Source organism: Lampetra fluviatilis, chromosome 44 (assembly GCF_964198595.1).
Source record: "Lampetra fluviatilis chromosome 44, kcLamFluv1.1, whole genome shotgun sequence".
In the NCBI taxonomy this organism is placed as follows: domain Eukaryota; kingdom Metazoa; phylum Chordata; class Hyperoartia; order Petromyzontiformes; family Petromyzontidae; genus Lampetra; species Lampetra fluviatilis.
In genome coordinates, this window is record NC_136318.1 from 9,992,131 (window position 1) to 10,009,462 (window position 17,332).

General features: G+C 49.7%; 1 protein-coding gene across 1 annotated transcript in view; it reads left to right on the plus strand.

The window, feature by feature from the left end:
* The first annotated feature begins 217 nt into the window (after nt 1–217).
* The window catches only part of LOC144947161 (rho guanine nucleotide exchange factor 3-like), a 41,437-nt gene continuing 24,322 nt past the window's right edge, over nt 218–17,332 (plus strand). Inside the window, exons 1-2 of the mRNA XM_078876354.1 lie at nt 218–553; nt 14,149–14,256. Coding sequence (XP_078732480.1) covers nt 443–553; nt 14,149–14,256 — 219 coding nt within the window. The 5' untranslated portion in view covers nt 218–442. The remainder of the gene's footprint in view (nt 554–14,148; nt 14,257–17,332) is intronic.

Here is a 17,332-nt window from a genome sequence, read left to right on the forward strand (position 1 = left end):
CGGTATTCCTCGTTCACCATAATCACAATACGCTTCGGTTTGTTTTGTACCGCGGAGGTGGCAACCCCATAAACTCGAGACCGCTTCACGCATTCATTGGCTGCCGGCTTTGTGAGCGAGCCTGTGGGGCCACTCCCCACGCCGTATAAAGTGGAAGCTCCTGCGGCAGAAATAGCAGTATCACCCGGCCCCTCGCTGGGGAGAGAAGTCAGCGGCAAGGAGCACTCACTCACTGACACCAGCGAGCCAGCCAGCCAGCCGGTTATTTAATCAGTCCGTCAAGTCAATGCTCTTCACTCTGAAAGTGTACACTTACAGCCGAGTGTCGCCTGGCTCAAAAAGATGCACGCGCGTGTAAATGTGTTACGTAAATAAAAGCCACTGTTAAAAAAAACTACCGGCGATGCCAAATGAGTGAGTGGGGAGTTTTGGACAGTACCCTATGACAGACATGGTGGCACAGGATTATCACTTGGAGTTCATCTCTCCGGAGAAGAGCCACGGCCTGCCACAGAAGAAGAATCTCATGGCGCTGCCTGCGAATGAACCGGAGGTGAGTGAAGTTGGGCTTGTCGAGGTCTGCGCGCGCGTTGACACGAATCGTCTCTGTCCATCTCAATCGCACTTTCACGGGAGAGAGAGGTCGCTATAAAAAAAGGTAGAAGGGGCAGGTGCAGCCATAAAAAAGAGAAACCCTCTTGGTAGTGAAGTGTCCTTTCAGAACACTGACAGATTAACGAATGACCAACCCTGTGTTTTTAGAAACGGGCCCGTAGAAGCGGATATATGTGTGTATGTACGCACGGTTACTATGTGTGTATGTATGTTGAACTTCTTTCGCACCGTACGTAGCCAACCGTGCTAATTAGAGGTGCCAGGGTAAGGACAACAAACTAAAACAAGCAGTCCTAAAAAAATTCGTTTTAAATTTAAGGATGTCACAGAGCTACTTCCGAGATGAGTGTTGATGATGAATGCTGTGCTATTCATATCACATGTGTATATTTGGTTCTGCGTATACAGTAACACGGCTGTCACCCCCACCCCCTCCTCCAACATGGATTAATTAATGTAATCATTCATGACCGCACTCTGCTATGAACCCGCCCACTCAAGTTACATTCCTGACCACGGCTAATATCAGTGGCGAGTGGTATCTGAACCGATCCTGAGCCTCACCTCCAATTGACAATGAGCGGGCGTGGTGAAGTATGGTCAAACAACCGCCACGAACCCGCATCACATTAGAAGGGGCGGGGGCTCATCCAGCAGTGTATTCAGAACGGACTGCCGTGAGTCATTAACCGTATTGTAGTCGTATTGAAGTGGCCAAGTAGGGTGCGTACAGCGCTGAATGTTCTGTGATGAGGTGGCACGGCGGTGCGAGAAGCGTTGCGAGTGTGTATTTTGTTGAACCAGGTGCGAACTTAGAAGGGACCAGGGTAGAGTCTTCATTGGCAGTGTGACCGTGGGGGTGCTTGTCGTGAGCAAGTGGGTGCCTATCTGAAATGAGGTAATGAGCTTCCTGGGACAGAGCTGTGAGTGGACGTGTTATCCACAGGAAGTTGTCGTCAGCCTTATCCCACAGATTACCAACTCCCTCCCTGAATGGCGAGATGTTAACTACCTCGCCTGGTATGCAGGAGGTCGTGGGTTCGGTCTCGACCCTGACGCCTGCTGTATATTTGGAGTTTGCGTGTTCTCCCCGTGGTCGTGTGGATTGTTCTCCGGGTCCTCCGGGGTTTCCCTCCACATTTAGAAACGCGCGTTTAGCGTATTTTACTGCTTTAAATGTCCACTTGATTAGCCGCTTAGTTGAGCTATCAATGTGTGGCCAGGTCGCTCCTGAAAAAGAGCTATATAGCTCAGTTGGGCCTTACCTGGTAAAAAAAAATATTAGTTAATCCGCAACTGTCTACTGTTTGCACAAGATATAATTAATTGTTTGCAACCGTCGGATATTTTATCTGTGATATGTTTAAAGTTTCGTTTCAAAAGGTAATAATGCAGTTGTCGTCTGATGCTCGGCTCTGTTTAGCGAGTGTCACTGTCGGTTGAAGACATTGACAACGTGGACCGATATCTCTTCAGGGCAAGCTCTCCCGACGAGCTCGTTGGAGAGTGAAGTTTCCTTGGGTGGACATTAGTGTACCAGTGAGGGTAGCGATGGTTGTGATGTGGAGAGAATCCGCCATCGATTCATCATTTGCGGGGTGGGGTCATTTTCCATTTTGGCAAATGTTGGACCCTGTCGCCGGCGCACGGAGTGACGTCACTCTCGTGAACGACGTCAGGGGGGGATCTTTAACGTCCACTGTGCGTTAAGCAGACGGTGTGTTGTTATTAATAATACACCGCGGTATTAATCGGGGCGGCCGCTGGATTCGAACCGTGACCCTCCGCGACAACGAGCGGGTGAACGCGCGTCCCGTGTCTCCCGGATGTGATTTTTTTCGGGAATCGAATTTTTTTCCTGCCTGAAGAAGCTCTCGGCACGTGGAAGCAAAACGTCGGACGTCGTGGTAAATAAACCCGAACACACATTGGAGAGCCAGCTTGCCTCGTGGTGGGAAAGCAGATTATGGTTACCAGCAACGCCATTGAACGTTCTGTACAGCGCAGTCTTGAGTCTCTGTCAAATAGTCATGAAGGCATGGGTGCTCACCTGTTTACAGCCATACAGAGACAGTGGTGGAAATTCAACATTCCTATGGTGGGGGATAGTCCGCTGTTGACTTCCCACACAAAGTGGTAGCTACTTTATCAGCCCTTGAGAAACGATGGGCTGAGTCAACCGGTAACCAGAATTGGAGCGTGCAACCTTTCCACAACGCACCAGGGGCCGTAACGATTCTCCCGCCCCCAGCCCCCCCACACGATTCAACCAATAGCCCAGATTCAGGGTTGTGACGTGCTTCAAGAATTATTTTAAACATTTGATCCACTCGAAGGGTTTTTCAGAAGAAGTTTTGTCGAAACTCGATTGCACCGTCATTCTCGGACGGAGAATTGTGATATTTCCAAATGGATTCTTTGGCTACGTGGCATTATAAAATCAATGATTGCACCGCGATGCTGGCTGACATCGTGCCAGCAATAACGTTTGGGCATGGAATATAACCCAATGTTTTTTTTCCCTTTCACACGTGTGTTTCACACAGTGGTGTGAACGTAGCACCCTTAGGTGTGGCCGGCGGCGGGATTACACACACGAGCCAATTAGAGGCAGCATATACGAATCGAAAAACAACGCGAGCCCGACACTCGACATTAATCTACGAATTTACAGGTGCGTCGTCAAATAAATAGAAATACAAATACCTAGGGAGGAGAGGTGGCACGGTGGGTAGCATGCTGCGCTACAAACCCGACAGTATCATTGGCGTGTCATATCTGAACTTAGTTTTACCACCACTCCCCCGACTTCACGAACCGGCACTGACCAGCGCGGTGAAGTATGGTACAAACAATCCCCGTGACCGACACGGCATTGGGGAGGCCCCTCGTCCAGCATTATATTGGCAAGAGGACTGTACATTATCTGTGTTGCTATACACGCACAAACAGGAGCCATACAAATTTTTGTTAAAGGTCTCCGGAGTAAAATCTGCAGACCAATTTGCTGCTCGTGTAAATGCCAAGTTTTTTCTCCCCGAACTCAATACAATTGCCTCTGTATACGGCCAGCGTGTGTGTGTGTGCTGGGGAGTTTGGAGGAACTCGGAGCATTCACACGCACAAGATAAGTACAAGAACTCCACCCCCCCCCCACCCCCCACATGTAGCCTGAACAGACTGTTGGGGCACGTGGGGGTGGGTGGTAAGCACCACGTCCGGTCGCCTTTGTCTCCCGAGTGGCGACGTTTACACACCGCACCTGGTACTCATTTGAGGCCGAGTCGACCTAGAGAAGGCCCAGGACCGGTTCAGATAATCGTCACTGGAGTTGGCCGTGAGCGGGAATCGAACTCGGGTCCGCCGGGTTCGTAGCGCAGCGCGCTCACTACTGCCCCACTGCCCCCCCCCCCCCCACACAAAGATAAAGATCGCCCAGTATAACCTTTACCAGACTGTTGGGACAAGTGTTGTTAGCGAGCACCTGTGAACGCCGGCACGGCACGCGCATCTCTTCACACACACGCACGCACGTGTTGTTCATTCTGCTCCCGCAGAAGATGAGACGGAATGAGAGGTTCCTCTTCTGCGTTGGGCTTCCCCGCTGCTTCACAAACAGCCACTCCACAAGCTGCCCCCGCCCGCGCACCGTCCACTCGAGGGGGGTGGGGGGCATTGCTTTACCTCCAAAACATCGCTAGCGTTTCACCAATGCGGAGGGGTTTTTTCCTTCCCGTGGCCATCGACTCCTGCGAAGCGCTCCTCCCGCGTGCGTTTTTCGCGTCGTTCGACGTTTTTCGCGTCGTTCGACGTTTTTGTCCGACGTTTCGCTACCACGGGGAACAAAACGACGCCGCCGTGCATCGTGCCGAACGACACGAGCGGTGCGATCCGGAGCCGCATGGTCCGTGGGCAGAAATCGCCGATGTATTGACACGGCTCGTAATGGTGAATTGCTCGGCAGCCGCTCTCGTCCCAGGTGGTTATCGCATGCTTCACTGCTGCTGTTGTTGTTATCCACGTGAATACATTTGAGGGATGCCACCCAAGGTGCTGCTGACAAGTGAGATGTCTGGTCTGCGCTCGTGGACTACCACCGGTTACATTCTTGTAACGACCGCTTGCCACTTAAATAGAGAATTGCGGCGACGTACTTTAGTTTTATTTTTTTATCACCAGGTGAGAGTTTATTGAGATTAAAAGTGGGGTGTTTTTTGTTGTTGCAAGGGAGAACCTCTCTTGGTAACAATACAAGAGACCGAGATCGTAAATAAACGTGAGAGACGGTGATGGCTTGGGAATATCATCTAACAGTGGATTGATCATGGCTGACGATGACGACGATGATCATAAAGAAGACAAAAAATATGGTGAAGAATAAACGAGGCGTGAGGCAACGATGAAGAAAATCATTTCGAGCGATGAACACGGTTTTATCAATAGACGGCCGACTGGGGATGCAACACGTCTGTTGGAAAACACGTCCAGTGGAGAAAAGAAAATAAAACGAGAGAAAATCTGCTGCGGGAGCTGCACACAGTGCCAGGTCGCAAGAGAACAAGTCAAGAAACCTCAATATGGCGAAACAACGTTGGGGGCACTCCCAGTGAACAACCATTTCCAAATCGTTTTTTTCTTCCATAAATACCCCTCCATGGTTGGTTGCCTTCTTGTGTAACAGAGAGAGAAGCCAACTGATATGTATCGAAATGTCGCGCTGGAAGCTGGACTGCGTGTGTGTAACAATGTAGCGGAGTTAAACAAATTGATGGACCGACCATGCTTGCCGAGCCCGCGCTGACTGATCAGCGTGGTGAAGTATGGTCAAATAATCCACGTGACCGACACGGGCGTGTGCGAAGGCCCTCGTACATTGACAAAGGGCTGTAGCACTAAAGCGTTAGATATCATGGGTCTATTGTATACCATTTAAAAATAAAAGAAAACTACTTTTGTTTGTGAGCCTATCAGCCAGGAAACAGTTGTGGCTCTCGAAAGCATCATCATTCATGAACTATTGTCTAAATTAATTATTGTGTATTTTTAAACGGCATAATTTTCCAATCGTTCCTATATTTGATCCCAAACAATGTAGATCACGTGCAACGCGGTGTATCTGTTTTACTGCTTTATTTATGAAACGTGCCCTCCGCTTCCAGTTCGCGACAAACCCCATCGTCGCCCGTCGCCATTTGCGGCGACAATTCTCGGAAACACTTCTGCGTCGAGCTTTGCTCGTCAAAAAGCGTAGAACTGGCGAAGGCAGGGCAACACGAGGCAAACCAAAGGCGCGCTACGTACGTTGGCCTCGCTATCTCAATCTCGGGATGCATCATGCGGAACGCCGCAGCAGCCGGTGGCGTAGGCGTGGGCGGTAGACGGAAAAATGGTAGCCGGTGGAATCCGTCTGTTTTCGTACCCGTGGGTACATCGCGCGCGGTTGTGTGTTGGCGAAGGCGCGCGTGCATGTGTGTGCTCCGTGTCTTGTGACGAGGCCGAGCGGCAGCGCGTTTGCTGCAGAGGTTTGCGGTTCAGAGGCATTGGCCGCCCATGGTGTCACGGTGGCCAGGAGATGTTAACTCCCTCGCCTGGTATGCAGGAGGTCGTGGGATCGATCCCGACCCTCACGCCTGTATATTGGGTAGTTTGCTTTTTTCTCTCCCGAGTGGTCGCGTGTATCTTTATCTTGAGCTTCAAAAAAAAATTCCCTCCACATTTAGAAACAAGCAGTATTTGACTACCATACATTTTAGCATGATAAGCCACTTCTTTGAGCTATCATTTGTCGCCAGGTCACTTCTAAAAAAAGAGCCATATAGCTCAGTGGGCCTTACCTGATAAAATGCAAAAAATAGTTTTAGTATAGTAAAACAATAGTTTTAGTCATAGTTCTGATTTGACGGCAGGTTTGGTGAGGTGGTAGCGCTCGCACCGCGGAAAACTTCGGGTGCCCTTTCCGTGCGGAGTTTGCTCTGTGATCTCCCTCTGTTCTGTTCGGCACTGGTGGCCTCCAGAGTTCCCCGGTTGCCCTCCTGGTCGCTAAACACGCACAACAATGTGCGGCTTGCAAAGGTAACCGGATAATGGAAAACTTCTCAGGACACAACTTCGCGTTGCAAAGTGTCACAGAATCCATGCATGTGCGCGGTCTTTCTGCCTTGTTATTGTTTCACTTAAGGAGGGTTTGAGGGGCACTCTGTCATTTGTGTCAAAACACCCGATGGGCACCTATTTTTAATTAGCTTCAAAAGTTCAGAGGGGCAGTTAGGGATAATGTATTGCCTTAATTAAAACACTTCCTTTGTTTTTTGTTTATTTGCTTTTCCCGCTCACCCCCCCCCCTTTCTGCTGAGCTGTTTTGTTTGTTTGCTTGTTTATTTGTTCAACGCGTGAATTACTTTTTTTTATTCTGGGTGGGCCCCGGGGATTGCTTTGGGGGGACGAGCTCCGTTGCCACCCATCAGACGAGGACGAGGCTCGTGCGGGGCCAGGTGATCGCGTTCGCTCTGCCCGCGCGTCTAATCCCTGTGGGGGGGGGGCGGGGGGGGCATCGCTTCGTCTCACTGCCTGCAATGGCCCAGCAACAGCTGCGCGGTTGTTTAGGCTTTCAAAGGTGGGGTGATGGCATCGACAAAGATCCCCCGTGTAGCCTGTAGCTGTTGGGGCAAGTGCTGTGAGCGAGCAGCACCTATGAAGGCCGGCAGGCACACGAGGGGTTGGGTGGGCCAACACCACGCCCGGCCGCCTTTGTCTCCCCCAGTGGTGACGTTTGCACGCCGAATCGAACTCGGGTCGCCGGGATCGTAGCGCAGCGTGCTAACCGCTCCACCACCGCTGCGGGTGATGACGGGCACACGCACCGCGCAGAAAGTACACGGGTGGCAGGGCGGTGGCGACGGCGGCAGTGGTGACGCTTGCGCCTCGCAGCAGGAGGAGGAAGGGCCTGGGTTCAACTCGTGACTCCGGGCGCCCTTTGTATGTCATCCCACTGTTCTGGTATTAGCAAAACAATCCAAACGTTTAAAAATTACCCCGGCAAATGAACTCATTTGGGATTGCACTGGGCAGGTGATTAATCGCAGGACGCTCCGGAACGATTGTCTTGAGACGAATCGACGCTTTCCTGGGTGAACAAGTGTAATAATCAACAAACGAATTACACACGCGTGCACAAACGCATGCACAAACGAATGCACACGCATGCACACGTGAAAACACATGCAACATTGAGATGCATTACACATGCATCCAGCTTTACTCGACTCTTAGGGAAAGTGCTGTTAGCGAGCACCTATTAAGGCCGCATGGCACACGAGGTACACATGTGAGGCTGAGTCGACCTAAGGGAGGCCCAGAACCGGTGTCAGATAATCGTCATTGGTGTTGGCCGTGAGCGGGAATCGAACTTGGGCCACTGGGTTCATAGCTCAGCGTGCTAACCGCGACACCACCTCTCGCCACCACACACGCACACACACGCACACACACTCTCGTCGTACACAATCAATGTATCAAAGCGAATGGTCTTTGTGAGCACCCATTAGTCTGGCAGGAACACGCATAGGGGAAGAGTGTGGCTAAACAACATGCAACCCGGCTGCCTTTGTCTCCCTTGTATTGACATTCACTTCACTATTGTAGCAGCTGCGAATTCTAGCCTGAGTTGACCGAGGAGATGTGCAAGCCCATTTGTGTTATGCGTCACGGCCAGGAGTTGAACCTGGATAATATCTCAACAACCACTGTGTCGCAACCCTCCACATACACCAACACTGGTATTTATTTATCTATCAATAAAGGCCGCTCAGTGACACAGATCTTCTTTCCATAATAAAGCGGGTTTTTGTTTGTTAAGATCGCATAAATATAAATGTGTTTGTGAAACGCGCCACCACCCGACACAGCAAATGAATAAGGTTTGTCACGTAAACAGAACGTGTCAATTGGTTACTAGTGCAGCACAGTGGTGTTGTGTGTTGGAGAGTAAAGCCACAACTTTTACAATTCGAGCACCGTGACGTTTCACCAGTAGTTACAACCAGCCTCATCAGGCGACAGCCAGAATTGTGGAGAAATCCTCCTGTTGTTTCGGTCTTAAATAAGATGACGATATACTTTTTTCTTGTTATTGACAAATGCACTGAGATGCTTGCCTTTTGACACAGATTCGAGCCAGAAGAAAAATGCGTCCAAAAATCTTGAGACAATTTTCCACTTTGTTTCGTTTTGGCCGCAAAGAAGCCCCAATGGGTTTTCCACAAATCGCAAAATGGTGGAGCAAAGTTCCCGGAACATCGCCCGTAGTTGCACGGGATTAGATTTAAAACGGGTGACCCTTGACCCCGTGTGAAGTTCCGCCGACCTTGTCTGTAGCTCGAGGATCAGCGGGGCCCATTTCCTGTGCGAGGTGTTGTTGGCAGCTGGTCGCCTATAAATACTCGAAGCCTCTCGTTGCTTGTGCGATATAGCAAGATAAACAACCCATTGCCGTGCGTCCTCACCGAAGGGGGCTGTGCGTGGCGCGTCTGGTCACGGTGGCGTGACTCTGGCGGCAGGTGCAGCTCAGCCGACGCGGTGTTACAGCAGTCCCCTTCTGCTCGCACTCGCCAAAACTCGCCGGCGTGCGAAACGAGGGGCGTTCGTTTTTCGCACGGCCCCACGGAGTGGCACTTAGCTGCGAGCATGCGATGTGACGATTGCTCGCGAAGCGCTCGCACAAACGCTCTGCAGCGGCGAGCCCTGGTTGTGCCTCAAAGGGCCATTACATCTCCCGGTGCATTGAGGCAACGTTCACAACTGCGCTGAGGCAGAAGCCAGTTAAACTGAGAATTCAAGAGAACATGAGAGGCTCATTTGCAAGAGTTATCTGGGGCATTAGTCCGACAGTAGGGGCAACAATCGTGTAAAATTAATTTAGTGACTTGGAGGTGACTTTCAAATTTGACAAATTTGGACCCTGATGCCGACACACAATGACCTGCTCTTGTGAACGATGCCACGGGATCTTGAATGACCACTGCGAAACTGACGGCGCGTATTTGTACGGTGAATACACCTGCAATATCAGTCGGGGGATACGCTGGATTCGAACCGCAAAAACCTCTGCAACGAGCGGAGGCGAAGCCACGTCGCGCCAGTGGTGTGGCCCTCGAGTGTGAAGGCGATGCAACTGCAACAAGGGCCCGTGGGCCGCAGGGGCCTAGGCGCTGAATTGCAAAAATAATTATGAAATTGGACAGGGCGCGGGGGGCATTTCATTCCTTGCACCAAGGTGCATGCCAAGCACCCTGGGCCAACTGGCAGAGGAGTTGAGCTGTTTCAGTCTGTGGGCTTCAGAGCCTGCAAAGTGCGTTTTGTTCACCCAGTCGGCGAAGACATTGGCCAAAGTTTGCCGACAAGAAAACCGCTCGGGAGTCGGTCAATTCGTGTGAAGAATTGAAAAAGTGAGGAGTAATTAAGAGTGCAGGTAGCCGGAGTGAGTGCAGTGCGATACACAGGTGGGGCAAGCCAGGACACGTGACCGTGAAACTCGTACACGTCGCCGTAATTCTTGAGTTGCGAATGGTGGCAAGATTTAAATTAGAAGCAGATCAATCTTGATGGGATCTTGTGCTGCCGATTTATTTACTAACCCCCCCCCCCCTGAAGTATTATTGTCAAACAAATTATCCATGATTTTTTGTATTTTAGTTTGGAGTGAAAACATATTTTTGGCTGGTACGTTCTGTTCTTTTGTTGTTTTTTACATCTGTCTGTTTACCCATCGAAAAAGTTGAAAGTTGATTCTAGATAGTATCACATTTAAAAAAGAAATGTTCAACCGTTAGCATTTTGCCATGCATGTGCATGATTTGTGGCCTACAGGACTGCTTTTAAACTTAATTTTAGGGAAATGGTTATTATTTTTGTTCGACTATGAAGTGTAATAATCTAGAATCGGATGTAACAGCGGTGGCTTATTGCTTACCATGCTTCGCTGCGAATCCAGCGACCCGAATTCCAATTTCACGGCCACGGCGAACATCAGTGCCGAGTGATAACACTTTACCCCACCATACACGACCTTACAATGAACTGTGCCGTGCCCCTTTATACTCTACAGGTATCCCTCAATTTACTAAAGGGATGCGTTCTTTAAAAAAAAAATCTAAATTCCCCACCTGTCCTCAGGCCACGGGCACGCTTTGCTGTGTCGCTGAACGTATATATCCTGAACCTCTTTCCCACCGTATGTAGCCGACCGTGCCAAGCGTGATTCATGGGTGAGGCTGAAGCGAAATTGATTGGGCCCGTAATTTGAAATCGCAAACAAACACAAACCTTTATTTAATTCCGTGTTGCGTGCGCGAGTTTGCGAGAAACGCAAACGTCATGGGGCACGGGAGAGCCCTCGTCACTGTCTGTGGCACCGACCTGTGGCGGGTCTACATTCCACATTTCTATGGCAGGAGCAGGTCTATCTGAAGCAGAACATCTGCTGTGCTCCACCACGTGGTGCAGTCTCACCAGTGTAGGGCTGGTTTTACTCGGACCAAGATGATGATGGTGGTGGTGATGATGATTGCGATGACTAGAATACTGCTGATTGCTGATCATTGTATTGATCTTTGATGATGATGATGATGATGATAATGTTGATCATTAAGGTTGTGAAGATCATGCTGATAATGTTGCTGATTATGATTGACTTTAGATGATGTTATATGTATGTTGAACTTCTTTCGCACCGTACGTAGCCAACCCTGATGCTGATGTTCATGGCGGTTATGAGACTCATGATCAATTTGTATGATGATCGTGTTTCTGGTGATGAAGATGCTCTTCCTAACTATGATGATGCTACTTAATCTGATTGTGATGCCAAAGTTGCTGATGATGATTCTGCTGATTGTGATTATGTTGTTGCTGCTGCTGACGATGATGATTAAGTATGAGGATAATGTTGATGGCATCAACTCGGGCTGGGCATGCAACACGTTGTCTCACAACTATGAGCCGTGTTGCGTTGCCAACCGAGTTTTTACCCCAGCCGCAAACCGCATAACTGAATAAACGCGTCACCTTGTGTACACACATTCTTTTTTTCATGTTACTTCACAGCAACTCATTTAAGTTGGAACAAAATGTATAGTGGGACATCATGTCCCAGACTTGAGCATCCATAAACAAGTAATTGCAATGCCTTCTCCCTTGGACTTTTAAAGTAACCACTTCCATGGTAATTGCATTTAGGCAACAAATCAGACATGTCATTGGCTTATCAGGGTCGGTTGTTTACTGGTGGTGTAAACAAAGCATGAGGAGGATGCGGCAGTGGGCGGAGGAGGCTATTTTGAGTGAAGTGATGATGACCCCTGTTCTGGATTCGTGTTGTGACCAGCAGCTCTAAAATTGTGTTTACGACTCCAGACATTTTGGACGAGAAAATAGAAACAACAACAACAACGACGAAATATTTTTTATATTTTTTAAACAGGAATGTTGTTCACTCTGTGAATTCGGTATCTCCGGTGGTTAGCGCGCCGCGCTACGAACCCAGCGACCCGCGTTCGACTCCCACTCACAGCCAACATCGGTGACGAATATCTGAGCCGCTCCTGTGCCTCCCCCTAGGTTGACTCAGCCTTGAAAAATGAGTACCAGTACTGGGGAGAAGAAGGCGACCGGGCGTGGTCCCAGGCCACCCACCCCCTCATTGTGCAGCGTCAGACTTCATATCGGCCGCTCGTTACGAGCACTTTCCCCAAGAGTCTGTTAAAGGCTATATTGGGGATCTTTGTATTGTGTGAGGAGGAGGAAGGGGGGGAGTGGGCAGTGCCTCACATTGTATTCCTTTGCCCCAGGGCCCATGCCAACCGCGCTCAGCTGCTCTGAGATCTCGGCGGGATTTGGCCAACGTTCACGTGTGACGGTTACAGTGATGTCGTCGTTTCATTGAGGAGGAGGAGGGCTTTCACCGAGTCTTCTTCATCTGGATATATCCCGCATCGGAATATTGGGCCCAATTGTCTAATTGTTTTTGTTTAGGGACGTCGTTCGCGTGTGATGTCGCCGCCGCTTACGAACAACGGACCAGTGTCTTTAATTCCACCCCCCCCCCTTCTCTGTCCACTCAGCAATGTAATTGGGTCATGGAGGACCTCGCTTGCCAGTATATAAATATATATAACAATAGCTTTTACCCTTTCTGACAACAAAACAGGAGGTGTTACGATGTTAAAACAACCAAACAGAAACCTTTTCCCAAGGAATCATGTCCGCATTAACCGCACGTACTCGTGGTGAGTATGCAAACAAATCCGTTTCAAAGGCAACGCCACATATACTACCAGAGCACGTGCTTTTGTTTGCATGTTCGCCACGAGTACATGCGGTTAATGCGGACATGATTCTTTGGGACAAGGTGTCTGTTTGGTGTTTTAACATCGTAATACCTCCTGTTTTGTTGCCAGAAAGGGTAAAACCAATTCTTCTCGTGAAAGTGGGGTTCACCGTAGTTAGTCGATCAACGGGCAGGTCGTGTATGGTGGGGTCACGTGTGTGTAAGCCCTCCCCTTCCAAGATGTCTGCCCATCGTGGAAGAGGAGGCCAAAAGTACGAAGCATGGGTTGCCTTCATCTATGTTACCTTGTTACCGCGTACATTACCTGGAGGGGCTTCGTGGAGCTCCCCGTTAGTGACGAGGCCCTTTTCACCAGCAGTGCCACGAGTGAGCAATTGCAGGCCTGCAAATTTTACCTTTTAAGAACATCCGAGGAAACATTTGACCCTAATTTTGGCGCAAGCAAACGCGTGCATAAGTTGTTGAGAAGGATGCTTTCAACCAGTGGCGGCTCCTGCAAAATCTCTCAGGGGGGGCAAATGTCTGGATGATTGATAAGGATAGGGTCCACCCATGCAATGGATAAATTAACAGCTTAAGCATGTAAAGGCAACTTCACTTCTTTAATATTAATGAAAAATAAAGTGACTCTACAATACATCTTGTTTGTTTCTATACTCACTATTATTACAATCCACTCAGTTTCTTTTATTAAAGATTCCACTAGGTGGCGACAAATAATTTTGTTGACTGAAACGTGCTTACGTATGATGACGTAAGCACGTTAGTGCGAGCCCTCCCGGAAGCCATAGAGAATGCATTGCAGCGCCCGCCCTTCGAAAAAATCATCTTTGAATGTAAGGCTACTTGCTAACCGCACTTGCCCCAACAGTCTGTCGAGGTTATACAGGAGGATCTTTGTCGAGGTGGAGAGCGGTTACCAACGTAAATTAGCCCACTGCGCTACGAACTCAGCGACCTAAGTTCGATTCCAGGCCGTGCAGGACATTGCCAGCAAATATCCTCACCAGACCTGATCCTCCACTTGGCTCATTCAATTCTTAGACAGGTAACTGGAGCAACGTGTCAACATCGGTACTGGGGGCGCTCACTAAGAACACTTTGCCCCAACAGTCTGCGCAGACTACACGGCGGTGGCGGCGGGGGATCTTTATCTTCATGAGTGTGTGTGTGTCCGTGTTTGCCGACAGGAACCCAGGAAAAAGCGCGTTCGACCCTTGTCCCGCGTGGCTTCCCTGGTCAGCCTGATCTCGCCCGTCAAATCCACCTCCATCAAGCGCCTTGGGCAGACCCTGCAGGTAAACCCGTGGTTGATGATGGCCTCTGATCGCCAGCGTTGCTTTATTCATGTCGAGGTTGGTGAGCGAGGAGTGAGCAGGTGGATGGCCTCTGTGATAAGGATCTGAAATGCTGCTGCAGGTGAACGATATAAGCGTGGTAGTGGTGCTACTGTGTGGTCCACGGTTTGAGATGTGTGCTCACATGGAGTTTCATTGACTCGCATGGAATCCAATAGATTCACAGAGACTTGCATCAAAACAAACCCATTGACTTGTGTAGAGAACCAGAGATTCACATATAAACCCACATACATAGACAGCCATAGACTCACATCGAGATCCACAGACTCGCATAGCACGGTTGGCTACGTGTGGTGCGAAAGAAGTTCAACATACAACGAGACCAACGGGACTTAAATGGTGGGGAATTGATGAGCTGCGTTTATTTATACTTCGTACGTCGAGGTTGGTGAGCGAGCCAGCGGACGGCTTCAGGAGTGGCCTGATGATGAATATCTGAAACTCTGCTGCCAAGGATTAACGGAAGCTGGCACTGGATCCACTTACGTGGCCTCACGGTTTGAGATCCCGGCGGACCTAGAGAGACCCAGGGAGGTAAACGAAGGCAGTGGGCAATGGTTGTTACCGCGTGGGCCACGGCTAGAGCCTTGGCGACCGTGTGAGCAGCAGGGCCTGGGAGTCGCTCGCGAACCCCGCTGCCGAATGTGTGCCCGCGCCCTTCAAAAAGATAGCCCTTTCAATGAGCACGCAGGCGGGCAATGCGTGGACGTTGCTCTCTCCCTCTCTCTCCTCTCTCTCCTAAGGTTGTGTGAGGTTAGTGCCGTAGGATTTTGTAGTGAAGCGCCCGGCGCATAATGGGCGTCTCGTGCGTGGCTCTGGTGCTGGGGGGTAAACACCGACGACACGTGGAAAGCTGACGCTGGCGTTTCACTGGATCACACATATGAGTGGGTGTCATTGAGAAAAACATAACTTGATAGCCCGCATATATATAAGAAGATAATATAAATTAAGGTAACTCATTTTGGCTTAATGGAAACAATTTAGAATATATATTTTCTATTGTTTTTACTCCCATCATCTCCCCACAATTAACTTCATAATGCTCTTTTTTTTACATCCACTTACATCTGCTTATTTTTGATAAAAGCCGACGCACGCACACACAAAGTCTCATACATACACAGTCTCATATATACACACCCTCATACACACACAGATTAATATATACAAAGACAAAGACAAAGATCCCCCGTATAGCCTTAACAGACTGTAGGGGCAAGTGCTGTTAGCGAGCACCTATGAAGGCCGGAACGGTGCACGAGGGGGTGGGTGGCCAGCACCACGCCCGACCGCCTTTGTCTCCCCAGTGGCGATGTTTACACACCACACCAGGTACTCATTTCAGGCTGAGTCGACCTAGGGGAGGCCCAGGACCGGTTCAGATAATCGTCACTGGTGTTGGCCATGAGCGGGAATCGAACCCGGGTCGCTAGGTTCATAGCGCAGCGCGCTAACCGCTACACTACTACTCCCATCATCTCTCCACAATTAACTTCATAATGCTCTTTTTTACATCCACTTACATCTGATTATTTTTTATAAAAGCCGACGCACGCACACACAAAGTCTCATACATACACAGTCTTATATATACACACACACTCATACACACAGTCTCATACACACAGTCTCATATATACACACCCTCATACACACACAGTCTCATACACACACAGACTCATGCACACAACAAAGACAAAGATCCCCTATATAGCCTGTAACAGACTGTTGAGGCAAGTGCTGTTAGCGAGCGAGCGCCTCTGAAGGCCGGAACGGCACACGAAGGGGTGGGTGGACAGCACCAGACAGTCACACATTTAACACTTTCGCACAGTGTGTGACACATTCACACAGTCGCTCTCTCTCTCTGACACACACACACAGGCCTCATCACAGTTGGGCTCTGTGTGTCCCCCAGCGTCAGGGTTTGCAGGACCCACAGTGCCACGTGGTGCCGAAGATGCCTGTGGAACGCATTGACCCGATCCCCCCCCCCCCCCCAGGGCTCCCCTCTCTGAGTGCGACACTTTGATCCCTGCAAGCACCACAGGCTGTTGCTTCGAAAGAAACAAAACGCACGTCACAACTGGAAAGCAATTGCTAAGCGACAATAATGAACAACTCTACATAGGTATTTCCCACATTGTCGTCGTTGTCATCGTCGGCCATGGTCAATCCACTGCTGGATGAAGGGCGTCACCAAGCCGTCGCTGGCTCTCACGATCCCGCACGCGAGCCAGATTCGTCATCGTTCCGTCTCCTCCGTGGACGGGCTCTCGGACGCGTTCCACTCCTTGGCTGCCCCCCCCGCCCCTCGTCAACGTTTTTGACCAATAGCCATCGCCCCTTCTTGCGATGTTTTCAGCTCGAGCCCCGCGAACTTTCCTAATATCTTTAACCGGCTTGCGTTCTCTCATCCGTGTGTTATTCCTTCTGCCTCTTGGCTATAATTCCAACCGTGCAAATGTCCACATGTACGGTACACAATAATTATAATGTGCGGCCCTTTGCAAATCCACTGCTGTATGAAGGCATCCCCATACCGTGGTAGTTTTGGGGATTGTGTCACCATGCCTCACCACGCTGATCAGTGCGGGTTGGTGAAGTGGTGGAAGGAATAGGGTTGGGTGGGACCATAGAGGCCGGTTCAGATATGACACGCCACTGATGACGGCCGTGGCCAGAAATTGAACCTCAGAATGTTCCAGCAGGTTCATAGCGCAGTGCGCAGACCGATATCGTTGTGTCCCCAGCCTGAAGCGCACACACGCAGCCAGTTACACGGCCGCGGGATTGATTGCCACGACCATCCTTGCGTTTGAAGTTCAAGTATCAACCATTTTTCGATAACATTCATCATCTCACACTCGATCTGGTAAAAATGCTAAGATGTACATTTGTTAACGTTTATTGATTGATACGTATTGTTTCAGAGAGCAGCTAATGACACACACACATGCACACATGTGTAAAGTCAAAGATCCCCCATGTAGCCTTTACCAGATGGTTG